The 13,323-nt window shown below is 44.6% G+C and overlaps 1 protein-coding gene across 1 annotated transcript in view; it reads left to right on the forward strand.

The window, feature by feature from the left end:
- The window catches only part of LOC143413260 (uncharacterized), a 28,362-nt gene extending 27,045 nt beyond the window's left edge, over positions 1–1,317 (forward strand). The window contains exon 6 of the mRNA XM_076876035.1: positions 926–1,317. Within this exon, the coding sequence (XP_076732150.1) occupies positions 926–1,317 (392 nt within the window). The remainder of the gene's footprint in view (positions 1–925) is intronic.
- Positions 1,318–13,323: the final 12,006 nt, after the last annotated feature.

Raw genomic sequence — 13,323 nt, forward strand, 5'->3', positions numbered from 1 at the left:
GGTCAGATGGCCCAGGATGTGAGTGGGCGTTAAGGCGTCTGGGAAGGGATCTCAAAACTGGATTATAGATGGCAGAGAGTTGGTGTCGTAAACCCCGCCTCTGTTCAAAGATGGTCGCTCACAGTGGACATAGATGCTTCTTTCACTCCTCTTTCAAACCATCTGTCCTCTCTGTCCAAAATGTGAACATTAGCATCCTCGAAAGAGTGACCTTTATCCTTAAGATGCAGATGGACTGCTGAGTCTTGTCCTGTGGAGGTGGCTCTTCTATGTTGTGCCATGCGCTTGTGAAGTGGCAGCCACTTGGCAGCCACAGTGATAAATGGCTGAGATGGCTGCAGCTGTACGTGTGAGGTACCTACATGTTTCAAGATGAATTTGCAGAAATGTCATGTTTGGTGCTTACAGACATCACACTGCATTTTGTGATTTCGTAGCTATTGTTGTGATATTTCGGAGCTTCCCATGATCACCGTGACAGTCATTCATTTTAACATAACCTTTCTATTCCTTTCAGGGATCCTCATTTTTTTGGTGAGGAAGATCAGCAGCTGTGTCGACAGGCAACAGGTAACGGCATGCTTTTCTGTTAGTACTGTAGACCTTGGTCTGGTGCTCTTTTTTAGTTTAACACAGTATTTTCATTTGCCGAAGTGTAAAAAGCTTGTTCCAGGAGAAACAAACTTTAGTGAGTTCTGCAAAATGATTCCCACCATTGCACACTCTGTCAGCCTCCAGTGTGCCCTTTTTTTGTCCTTTAACTGAAGAAAGTCGGTAGTCAGAACATATGAGATAAGTGAGATCCTCATTTTGCCTGCTTATTTCAAGATACAACATTTTCACAAACTGCTGTAGGATAACCTTGCTATTTGTCTTTTCCAACACTTCTACATTCATCCATATTTCCTTGTCTGCTTCTTTCCAGGTGAAAAGTACCTGAAACGGGTGAAAGATTTTGTTTCCAAAAACAAAAGCATGTGCGTTCACCTGAAGAAGCCAAGTGGTGCTGACCTGTGGATAGAAGAGCTTGAGAACACCAAATACAACGGGGATGATGATGAAGTTAACGCCTGGGGAAAATTCTACCTTCCCAAGATTGTAAAAATGCAGGTTATTGGTGTGGTAAAGGGCACCTCATGTCCATGTGACGAGCTTGTGCTGATGACGTGTGAGGACAAAAAGCTGTACGGCTATGACGGAGAGGAGCTGCATCTGGTGGCTTCCAGTTTCCTGGAACTATGTGACAAAACGATAGAGTATCCAGCATCCAAGCGCTACTACAATGGAGAGGCCTTCAAAGATATGGTGAGAAGTTAGACTGCTAAGAATAAGACTGGGGATGCCTAGTGTTAGAGATCAATCACCTGAGCTTTTCTTTGTATTGTTGTGTGTTCTGTTTACACTGAGGAGGACTGGAAAAAGGTTAAGATGAGTGATGTGGGGAGGAAACTGCAGGAAGAACATAAAAAGCTGGTAAATGAAACCCAGTCAGCGTTCGTCAGCCTAATATCATAGGTGGGTATTGGAGCTGAGTATCATCACTGATTTCTAGAACCTGTTCAATTCCAATTCACAAGGTCCCAATTAGATTCCATTTAATTCTTACTCAGAGTCAGAAACATTATAATTCTGATCATTTATCAGTACTGACACTTGTGAAACTTCATCAGAGGTGTGAGCATCACAGCAGATGCTTTTGTGTCAAAGTAACTGAGGATAAAACACAAAACCATGAAGCAGATTTTCCTGGCCTAGCTTTTTACAGTAGATAACCTTAAAAATATTATTCTGCAGTAGAACAAAAGCAGACGAGAACCACGACTCAACAAATGTACATTGGTTGATGCTGCTGAAGTGATTCAGAGGTTTTAATAAGAGGTTTTAATAGAGACACAGCAGAGCATTTTGCAGTTTCACTTAATTTGAAAAAAATAAATAAAATTTGGTATTGAACAGCAGAAATGAGGCTGTCTTGTCGGAAGTCATTAAAAAAAATGGCTGTAAACAACGGTAGACTGCTTCATAACAAGCAAGCGAATAATGCCAAAAACAGAGATTTGAGATGGGAAACGGTGTTCTTAAAGTACACTGAGAGAGGCAGAGAGCTGTGCTGTGTTGTTTTTCTGTGTGTGTTTTAATGGTGGTGGAAGCAAACCAGCAAAAGTAAGAGGGAATTCATGACAATGTTTATGTCAAGCGAAATGTGTCTTCTTTTGCTGCTGGTTTGGTTAGAGAGAGACAAAACGTGCAGCTTCAGGATCTGAGCAGCTTTCAGCACCAACGGCATCACAGCTCAGACTTGGATTCAGGATTAAGCCCTTTATGTTTGACTGTAGTGATTGTAGCTCTGTCCTTGTTATTAATCGCTTTAGTCAAACACAGCTATTGTTTGCTGGGATGTGTATATCCTTGACAGTTTGTATCTCAGAGTTATCAAAGACACTGTGGATAATCATCAAGAGATTGTTGTTCTCTTAATAATGACCTATTTGATTGTTTGTTTTTTCTTCTTCTTACAGATTCTGGTATTTGGCCAAAAGAGAGCTTCACAATTCTTGGCTTCACCTGTGGTAGAAAAATGACTAAAGTTATGCAACACTCTCTAAAATTAAAGCTATGCAACGCTTTAACATGAATGGCGAAGGAGTGCATCTCTTTCACTGTCTCTTCCTGTCCTCTTCTCAGTCTTTGTTGTGGCACCTCTGCTATGTGTTATAGAAAGCACTTGGAATCATGTTCAATACAAAAACACCAAACTCGTGGGATTGCCCTAGCAAGCAGTTGGTAAAAACTAATTAAAACTGATATATATCAGCTTCACTTTCTAGCTGCAAAAGCACGTTTCTGCAAAAGCATGCAGTTTCCTGTCAGCACTTTTTGGCACAGAGTGTACTCAGAGTTAGGCCTTTCTTATATAAAGCAATATAATCAGCATATAAACATTTAAGATGATAAATTTAAAGCTCAACAGTAACTGCTATAAATATTATAACTACACATGTAGTGCTTTTGCTTAAGTAAATTATAGTTGGGATCATAATAAGAAAACATGTGTTCTTGTTGTTTTTATTTTCTGTGTACCCTGGGTACAGACCAGTATAAACATGGGATTCTTCCCAATAAATGCTGTCTGATAATGCTTCACATTGCATTAAACACTAGATATGTAAGCAAACAAACAAAAACCCATAGAAGCCCGTTTTAATTTAATTTAACTTAATTTAACTGCACATTCCAGGGTGGCCTTTTGTTGTGGGCAGTCTGAGGTACACCTGTGCACTACTCATGATGTCAGATCAGCATCCTGATGTGGCACACCTGTGAGGTGGGATGGATTATCTCAATATAGCAGATGTGCCCACTACCACACATTTGGACTGATTTGTGACCACTGTTTGGGAGGGATGGTTATATTGTGTATCTGGAATGAATTTTAGGTCTCTACGTCCATCCCATGGGGAATGGGAGCAGTAACAAAGGTGTTGCGTTTATATTTTTGTTCAGTGTATTTATGCTTATATTCATATTCTCTTATTCCCCTTTATTTGATATCCTAATTCTGTGCTGTGTAAAAATTTGTCGGTGTTCTGCTACTACAAACTGGATTCCCTGGAGGATAAACATGAGGGATTCATAAAGTTCTATCTCTCTGTTAAAATCCCCCAAAATAAATGAAATGTGAATTTCAGGCAGACATGTTTTTAAAAGAGTCACTTTAGAATAGAATGGAATAGAATTCAACTTTATTGTCATTGCACATGCACAGGTACAGGGCAACGAAATGCAGTTTGCATCCATCCAGAAGTGCTTTAGTGATATAGATATATTACAATATATATTAGCAATAATATAGATATGTAAGTATATTACAGAAATGGGTCTATTATGGTATGTTATAATGTACACGGTATGAAGTATGTTGTGAATATTCTATAACTAAGTATGTACAGGCTGTAGTGAGTACAAGCTATGTACAGGCTATGAACAGGATATAAATATGAAAAACTATACAGAATATGAAATAAATAACTTTACAGAAATTTGAGATATACAGCTATACAGAAATGGGAACTATGCAAGTTGTAAACAGTTGTAGGATTAAAGATTATTGAATGTACAGAATGATTATTTACACAGAGCTATACAGTAGTGCAGTTAAGATAAGTGAGGGTGTAGATAGTTTCTACAGAGGCTATATGAAGTGCTAGTGGTTGTGAGTGGTGGTTCAGTCCATGTTATTATTGTGTGTTTGAGGGTACAGTTGTCCATTGTGGGGGTGTGTATGTTCAGTGCATGAGTTTAACGTGGGTCAGATGTCAGGAGGCAGAGTTCAGGAGTCTGACAGCTGTGGGGAAGAAGCTGTTCCGGTACCTGGTGGTCTTAGTCCGGAGGCTCCTGTGGCGCCTCCCAGAGGGCAGGAGGGTGAAGACTCCATGTGATGGGTGACTGGGGTCTTTGATGATTTTCCCAGCCCTTTTCAGACACCGCTTCCTGTAGATGTCTTTTATGGCAGGAAGTGGTGCTCCGGCGATGCGCTGGGCAGTTTTCACGACCCTCTGCAACGCCTTCCGGTCCGAGGCAGAGCAGTTCCCGTACCAGACTGTTATACAGTTGGTCAGGATGCTCTCGATGGTGCAACGATAGAAGTTCACCAGGATGTCTGAGGACAGGTGGTTCTTCCTCAGGGTCCTCAAGAAGAAGAGGCGCTGGTGAGCCTTCTTGACCAGCTTGGAGCAGTTGGTCGTCCAGGTGAGATCCTCGGAGATGTGGACTCCCAGGAACTTGAAGCTGCTCACACGCTCCACAGCCGTCCCCTTAATGTGGATGGGTGGATGTGGGTCAGCATTCCTCCTGTAGTCCACGATGAGCTCCTTGGTCTTCTCGGTGTTAAGCAGCAGGTTGTTTGTGTCGCACCACTCAGCCAGACGATCCACCTCCTCCCTGTAGGCGGCCTCATTGTTGTCACTGATGAGGCCAATCACCGTGGTGTCATCTGCAAACTTAATGATGGTGTTGGAACCATCAGCAGGTCTGCAGTCGTGGGTGAAGAGGGAGTAGAGGAAAGGGCTCATCACACAGCCTTGTGGTACACCGGTGTTCATTGTGATGGTAGATGAGCAGTGGTTATCCAGCCGGACATGTTGGGGGCGGTTGGTCAGGAAGTCGAGTAACCATTTGCAGATGAGGGAGCTGATGCCCAGGTCTGTCAGTTTCCTGATGAGTTGTGAGGGGTGGATTGTATTGAATGCTGAACTGAAGTCTATAAACAGCATTCTGGCGTAGGTGTTGTTGTTGTCCAGGTGTGAGAGGACAGAGTGCAGTGCGATGGAGACTGCATCCTCTGTGCCCCTGTTATGGCGGTATGCGAATTGGTGGGGGTCCAGGGTGGGGGGGAGACAGGATTTGAAGTGTGCTAGGACCAGCTGCTCTAAGCACTTAGTGATGATGGGGGTGAGTGCTACTGGGCGGTAGTCATTGAGGCAAGATGGGTTGGAGTTTTTGGGTATCGGGACGATGGAGGTGGATTTGAAGCAGGCCGGTACCACAGCGTGGGCCAAGGACAGATTGAATATGTCTGTGAGCACTCCTGCAAGCTCCCCAGAACACGCTCTGAGAACACGCCCGGGGATGCCATCTGGACCTGCAGCCTTGTGGACATTGATCCTGCTCAGCACCGCTCCTACATCGGTGGGGGAGAGAGTCAGAGGTTGGTGGTCTGGCGTCATGTCTGCTTTGGTTGTGGTTGTGGGGTTCCCTCGCTCAAAACGAGCATAAAAGTTGTTGAGCTCGTTGAGGAAGGAGACATCAGAGGATGCGGGGGAGGGTTTGGTGGTCCTGTAGTCTGTAATGGTCTGGAGTCCTTGCCACATGCGTCGGGGGTTGGAGTTGGAGAAGTGTTCTTCTACCTTCTTTTTGTAATGGTGTTTGGCTTTTTTGATGCCCTTCTTTAGATTAGCCCTGGCTGTGCTGTAGGCGTGTGTATCTCCTGACCTAAAGGCGGTGTTGCGGGCCTTCAGGAGGAGACGAACATCCCGGTTCATCCAAGGCTTCTGGTTGGGGTACATGGTGATCCGTTTCTGGGTGGTAACACTGTCTGTGGTTTCGGAGATGTAATCCAGTACAGATGAGGCGTACTGGTCCAGGTCTGTGTGGGTGAACATATTCCAGTCTGTGTTTTTAAATCTGTCCTGGAGCACTGCCTCTGTCCCCTCTGGCCACACTTTAATTGTCCTCACAGCAGGTTTCACACGTTGGATGAGTGGTGAATACCTAGGTGTGAGGAACAGGGAGAGATGGTCCGATTGTCCAATGTGGGGGAGGGGTGTGGCTTTGTAGGCTCCAGCCAGGTTGGAATACACATGGTCTAAAGTCTTGTCTCCTCTGGTGTGGCAGGAGACATGTTGGTGGAATCTGGGGAGGACTGTCTTTAAGTTGGTGTGGTTGAAGTCGCCAGCAACAATAAAAGCAGCCTCGGGGTGTTTATTCTGGTGTTTGTTGATGGCTGCAGAAAGTTCTTTCATGGCTAACCTAGCATTAGCGTCGGGGGGGATATACACGGCAGTGAGTATGATTGAAGTGAGTTCTCTGGGGAGATAATAAGGTCTGCATTTGACCATTAAAAACTCCGCATTAGGTGAGCAGTGACTCTCAGTAGTAGTGGAGTTCATGCACCAAGCATTGTTAATATAAATGCACAAACCTCCACCTCTGGTCTTGCCGGAGTCATCTGCTAGCCTGTCGGCTCGGTGTGTGTGGCGTCCTGCTAACTTGATAGCATTGTCCGGGCAGCTGTTGTTCAACCATGTTTCGGTGAAAAACATGACATTTGAGTCCATAATCCGTCTGTTGTTAGTGATGGAGAGCCGTATCTCATCCATTTTGTTTGCCAGAGAACAGACATTGGCAAGGAAAATACTGGGTAAAGGCAGCCGGTGTGGTGTTAGCTTTAGCTTAGCCCGTAGCCCTCCGTGCCTACCTCGCCTTTGTTTACGATCTCGGCGCCGTCTGCGTGCACTTCCGCCCGGCCGGGGAGAGTGGGCAGCCTCCGGTGTTCTGGAGATCTCTGGGATGAGTCGGAGATCAGCGATAAAACTGTTGGAGTTGTGAGTCCAGATGTCCAGAAGCTCTTGTCTGCTGTAGGTCAGCAACGCACAGCAATTCTGGACGAATAATCCGGTTAAAAGTTGCATTTAACCTGTGCGATTTTTTTATTATAAAAAGAAAAGGTTTTCCACATATGCAAAAAGTGCCCTTTTTTCCCCCTGGAGCACTTGCCCCCCAAAATGTCTGTGCACGCCACTGGCAGTACTATTAAAATAAGTACACAATGCACTACTGATGAGCAAACCATGTGGCCAAACACTTTAAGAGACAGACTGGGATCATACCATTATGTGAAAGAGGACGGAAATGTCCCATAGACAGCAAGGGTAGTGGTAGAGACCAGTACACAGAGAAATGGGAGCTGTACTGAAATGCAAGCGTGTCAGGAAAGAGTGAAAAGGCAAAATGAGCAGCATCTGGCTGCATTTCAGTGATATTGGAGACCACAAAGCTGAGTGCAACATTTATACAGGAGATATACAGAAGACGCTGAGAGTAGAACTGATAAAATTAGGAGATGGCTAAAGTGAGACCCATTTTTATTTCCACCCATTTTCCACTGTGGAGGACAAAAGGTTTCAAACTGGTCCAGGTCTTAAACCTCACGTGTTCTTCCTAATAGCAGTAAATGGATAGAAATAAGGCTTTTATGAAAACACTGAATAAAACTTGCTGCCTTTAAAAAGACTAAATGTACAGTTCAGTATTGAATACTACATAAAATAAACTATATATAAAGTGTGTCTGAATGGCAGAGATGCAGAAATATGTGCATGTAGCACAGAGCCACAGCTCAGTGTCTGAATGAGTCTCACAGACCTGAATGTGCTGTTGAAGCCATTTATAATTATAACGTAATTCTTTACTCGTTTGATCTGCTCCTTACCACAAGCCACCAGACGTAGAAGGTTTTGGACTTTTAACTATATTTTCTGAAGTTTTACAACTTTTCTTACTGTTAAAAACCTTGTTATGGCCATTCATGCTGTACAAAGTAATTAGACATGTGTGGTATCTACAGAAACGTCAGAATCTCAGCTAAAAGTTCACAAAACCATCTCAACAACCACCAAACAGCTAAAACAGCAGGTGAGCAGATCACACAAAAAAGATGTAAACACAAATCCCCCTGATCATCTGTTTTTTAAACATGAAGTGTAGTTTTGGACGTTCATTTACTGCTGGTTCAGTGAATTTTGGTTGGACAGTGATGAAACCTGCAGCCTCAGAATCTGTGAGAAGTCTGCTTTCAGCACCCAACAGCATTGTTGTGTTGTGTGGATCCACCTCTGCAAACTCATCACTGTTTCACCATCATGTTTCTACTTAGACAATAACAAAGGAAGAAGTTCCCAGGAACTACTTCCTGTCTTGTTAACATAAGAGTATGTTGCCCTTCAAAACACCTCCACTTCTCCTCTTATTAGAGGACTGCCTTATTATTAATCTGCTAATTCTGTCAGTTGATGAAAGGAAAATGCTTGATCTCACCTGAGAGATTCCAGTGTACAGTGTGGACTCTTCAGTCCTTCAGACAGAAGCTTCACGCCTGAATCCTTCAGGTTAATGTTACTCAGGTCCAGCTGTCTCAGATTAGAGGTCTGAGAGCTGAGACCTGAGGCCAGAGCTTCACAGCTTCTCTCTGACAGGTCACAGTGACTCAGTCTGAAAAATAACAGATAAACAATTACAAAAATAAAACACTTATGTTGAAGTGTAGTGAGATACTATTATATTTAGCAATATTTAATCTTGTTTTGTCAGGAAACTGAGCACTGATGCAGAGCAACATGTGGAGAGAATCAGAGGAGAAGAAGTGAAGAGAGAACAGCAGTAAAACAACACTGAATTGTTCAGTGTGCTTTTGATATCAACAGAATGTGTCAAATTTCTTTGTTTTGTATTTGTTTTAGTAGAATTGATGGTTATCACTTAGATAACAACCACAGGCCAGGTCTAAATTGCACTTTGGTGACAGTTTGGACATGGACAATTTGTGCTCCATTGTATTCAGTATTGAACAAACTGAGTACCGATGACCACTTAATATTTTTGATATTTTATTTGAGTTGTTCCACCTGATCTGTGTTAACTAGAATAAACATTTAAAAGCTAAAGCTATGATCACATATGTACTTACCAGAGATGGGCAGTAACGCGTTACTGTAATCTGATTACTTTTTTCAAGTAACAAGTAAAGTAAGGGATTACTATTGCAAAATCGGTAATTAGATTACCGTTACTTTCCCGTAGGAACGCTGCATTACTGCGTTATTAAAACTGTGATTTTTTGCGAGAATGTCTCACGACAGTGACGAGTGCGCCGTCAGTGACAACAGCTGTGTGCAGATCAACAATGGATCACATATCGATTGTGGGAGACAGTATGAGCGTGCAGCGTTTAAAGCGTGGAAGTACTGACCTTACTTTGAGTTTGATTCCATAAAAAGTGACAAAAACATTAGCGTCCGCTGTGCGTGGGAAGAAAACTTTTTACAAGGAAAAAAAAAACCCTAAACTTCCAAGCAAGCTCAGAGTGCCCAACGACGTAATGGGAAATTCACAGAGAAACTCGCGGATTCTTCAACTGACCGCGGCACACCTGCACCAGGGTAAACCTCCGCCTACCCCACTCCTGCTTTACAGGTGAAAATAGAGCAACAGGACCGCTGAGTCTTTGACTTTATTTATTTTCTGCTGTGTTTTACTTGCATTTATTTGAAAGAGTGAGTGTAAACACAAAAATATTTTATTTTATGTGCTGGAATGTGCAGAAAATAGGTTTAAATCTTAAACTAATTTATTCAAGTCAGAGAATATTGCATATAATTAAATTTTTGCTTGATGCATAAAGTTAAAAGATTAAAACTGATAAAACAAGTAAAAAAAAGAGACTTTTCCATTTGATTACATTTTGTATGATGGATTATGTAGAAAAAGTAGAATTGGGCTGAAAGATCTATCGCTTTATCACCTCTTCAGGTTGTAAATCGTGTTTTTAAAAAGTAACTAAGTAACTAAGTAATTAATTACTTTTGAAAATAAGTAAAGTAACGGGATTACTTTTTTGGGGAAGTAATCAGTAATAAGATAAAGATAAGATAAGATAACCTTTATTAGTCCCACACATGGGAAATTTGTTTTGTCACAGCAGGAAGTGGACAGTGCAAAAGTTATGATGCAAAAATTAGAATACGATAAGAATAAATACAGTACACAACTGTACAGAATAGAATAAAATAAAATAATATACTATATACAGTAGAATAAAATAGAATAAAAATATACAATAAGATAAAAATAGAATACAAATGCTATATACACTGAGTAAAAATACAACGATGCCAGAAAAGATTATTGCACTTAGTATTATTGCATATGTATGGATGTGTGTGTTTGTTCAGTTAAAGTCTTTGTTGTGGAGTCTGACAGCAGTGGGGAGGAAAGACCTGCGAAATCTCTCCGTCCCACACCGTGGGTGCCGCAGTCTCCCACTGAAGGAGCTGCTCAGTGCTGTCACAGTCTGCTGCATGGGGTGGGAGATGTTGTCCAACAGGGATGACAGCTTAGCCGCCATTCTCCTGTCACTCACCACCTCCACTGGGTCCAGAGGGCATCCTAGGACAGAGCTGGTCCTTCGGATCACCCTGTTCAGTCTCTTCCTGTCCCCAGCAGAGATGCTGCCGCCCCAGCAGACCACACCATAAAAGATAGCAGAAGCCACCACAGAGTCATAGAAGGTCTTCAGGAGTGGGCCCTCCACTCCAAATGACCTGAGTCTCCGCAGCAGGTACAGCCTGCTCTGCCCTTTCCTGTAGAGGGCGTCTGAGTTATGAGTCCAGTCCAGTCTATTGTTCAGATGAACACCAAGGTACCTGTAGCTGTCCACAGCCTCAATGTCCATACCTTGGATGTTCAGTAGTTGCAGTGGAGAATGCTTGTGCCTGCGGAAGTCTACCACCAGCTCCTTGGTTTTACTGGCATTGATCTGGAGGTAGTTCAGCTGGCACCAGTCCACAAAGTCTTGAGTCAGTCCTCTGTACTCCTTGTTGTCCCCATCAGTGATGAGGCCGACTATTGCAGAGTCATCAGAGAACTTCTGCAGGAAGCACTGGGTGGAGTTGTGGGAGAAGTCTGCAGTGTAGATGGTGAAGAGGAACGGAGCCAGAACCGTTCCCTGTGGGGCCCCCGTACTGCAGACGACCCTGTCCGACACACAGCCCTGAGTCCTCACATACTGTGGTTGGTCGGTGAGGTAGTCCAGAATCCAGGTAGTGAGGTGATGGTCCACTCCAGAGTTCTCCAGCTTGTCCTTCAGAGCCGAGGGAAGAATGGTGTTGAAGGCACTGGAGAAATCAAAGAACATGATTCTCATAGTGCTTCCAGCGGTCTCCAGGTGAGCGAGGGAACGATGTAGGAGGTGAATGACGGCATCATCTGCTCCAATGCCAGGCTGGTAGGCAAACTGAAGTGGGTCTAGTGATGAGCTTGTTAGGCGCCGAAGCTGAGCCAGGACCAACCGCTCCAGGGTCTTCATCAGGTGGGATGTCAGAGCCACCGGCCTGTAGCTGTTGAGGTCCTTGGGGCGTGAAGTCTTTGGCACTGGAACAACACAGGAGGTTTTCCAGAGCTGTGGGACTCTTCCCAGCCTCAGGCTCAGGTTGAAGAGGTGCTCCATCACCCCACACAGTTGGTCCGCGCAGGACCTGACGACCCTCGAGCTGATGCCATCTGGGCCCGCTGCCTTCTTGCCATCCTCCTCAGTTCCCTCCTAACCTGGGTGGTTGAGAGAGACAGGCTGGAGCCTTGTGTTGAGTGTGTATTGGATGCTGTTGTTGGGGGTGGGGGGAGTGAGCAGGGTGAATAGAGGAGGTGTGAAGTGTCTGAGGTGGAACAGCAGCAGTGGGGGTGGGTGAGTCTGCAGCCGATGTTGCAGACTGCCTCATGGCTGAATCAAATCTGTTGAAGAAATGATTCAGTTCATTTGCCCACCTCACATCCCTCCCAGGCAGAGAGTTCTGCTGTTTGTGGCCCGAGATGGTTCTGAGGCCTCTCCAGACTTCACCAACGTTGTTTTGCTGAAGCTGGTTCTCCATCTTCTGCCTATAGCTGTCCTTCCCATTCCTTATCAGTCCCCTCAACTCTCTCTGCACCCTTTTCAACTCCTCTTTGTCTTTGGATTTGAAGGCCCCCCTCTTCTGCTTGAGGACAGCTTTAATTTCTGGGGTAATCCAAGGTTTGTTGTTGGAAAAACACCGTACAGTCCTGGTAGGTACGGTGTTATCCACACAGAAATTAATATAGTCAGTAATGCATGTAGTAAGGCTGTCGATGTCCTCTCCGTGGTCGTCACAGATCACCTCCCACACAGTCGACTCAAAACAATCCTTAAGAGCCTCCTCGCTCTCCTCCGACCATCTCTGCACTGTGCGGGTGGCTGGTAGATCCCTGCGCACTAAGGGCTCATACACAGGGACAAGGTGCACCAGGTTGTGGTCAGATTTGCCCAGTGGAGGGAGAGGTGATGAACTGTATGCCTCTTCTGCATTGGCATACAGTAAGTCCAGTGTTTTATTGTCTCTGGTTGGGCAGGTCACATACTGGGTGAAGGTGGGCAGTGTGGAGTCCAGTGAGGCATGATTGAAGTCCCCTGATATTATGAGAAGGGCTCTCGGTGATTGTGTTTGCAGTCTGCTGACCACTGAGTGGAGAGTGTCACAGGCTGCATCCGCGTTGGCCGAGGGGGGGACATATGCTGTTATTGCGATAACATGCGAGAACTCCCGGGGCAGAGAGTACGGACGCATGCTAACGGCTAACAGCTCAATGTCTCTGCTGCAGAGTTGTTCTTTCACAGTGATGTGCCCAGGGTTACACCATCTGTCGCTCACAAACACTGTCAGTCCCCCTCCTTTCCTCTTACCGCTCTCTCTCGTCCTGTCCGCTCGCAGCATCTGAAATCCCGGTAGTGTCACGCTCATGTCCGGAGTTAGCGGTGTTAGCCACGACTCCGTTAGCATCATGATGCTACATTGTCGGTACTCCCTCTGTGACCAGGTTAGCAACGTGAGCTCATCCATCTTATTGGGCAAAGATCTTACGTTTCCAATGATTACAGAAGGAAGAGATGGTCGATAACGTCTCCTTCTCGGGCGACGGCGCTCCTTCCCAGCACGACACCCCCGTCTTTTCCTCCTCAGCTCGCTGGGAATGTCGGGT

This window comes from Maylandia zebra, linkage group LG2 (genome assembly GCF_041146795.1).
Source record: "Maylandia zebra isolate NMK-2024a linkage group LG2, Mzebra_GT3a, whole genome shotgun sequence".
Classification (NCBI taxonomy): domain Eukaryota; kingdom Metazoa; phylum Chordata; class Actinopteri; order Cichliformes; family Cichlidae; genus Maylandia; species Maylandia zebra.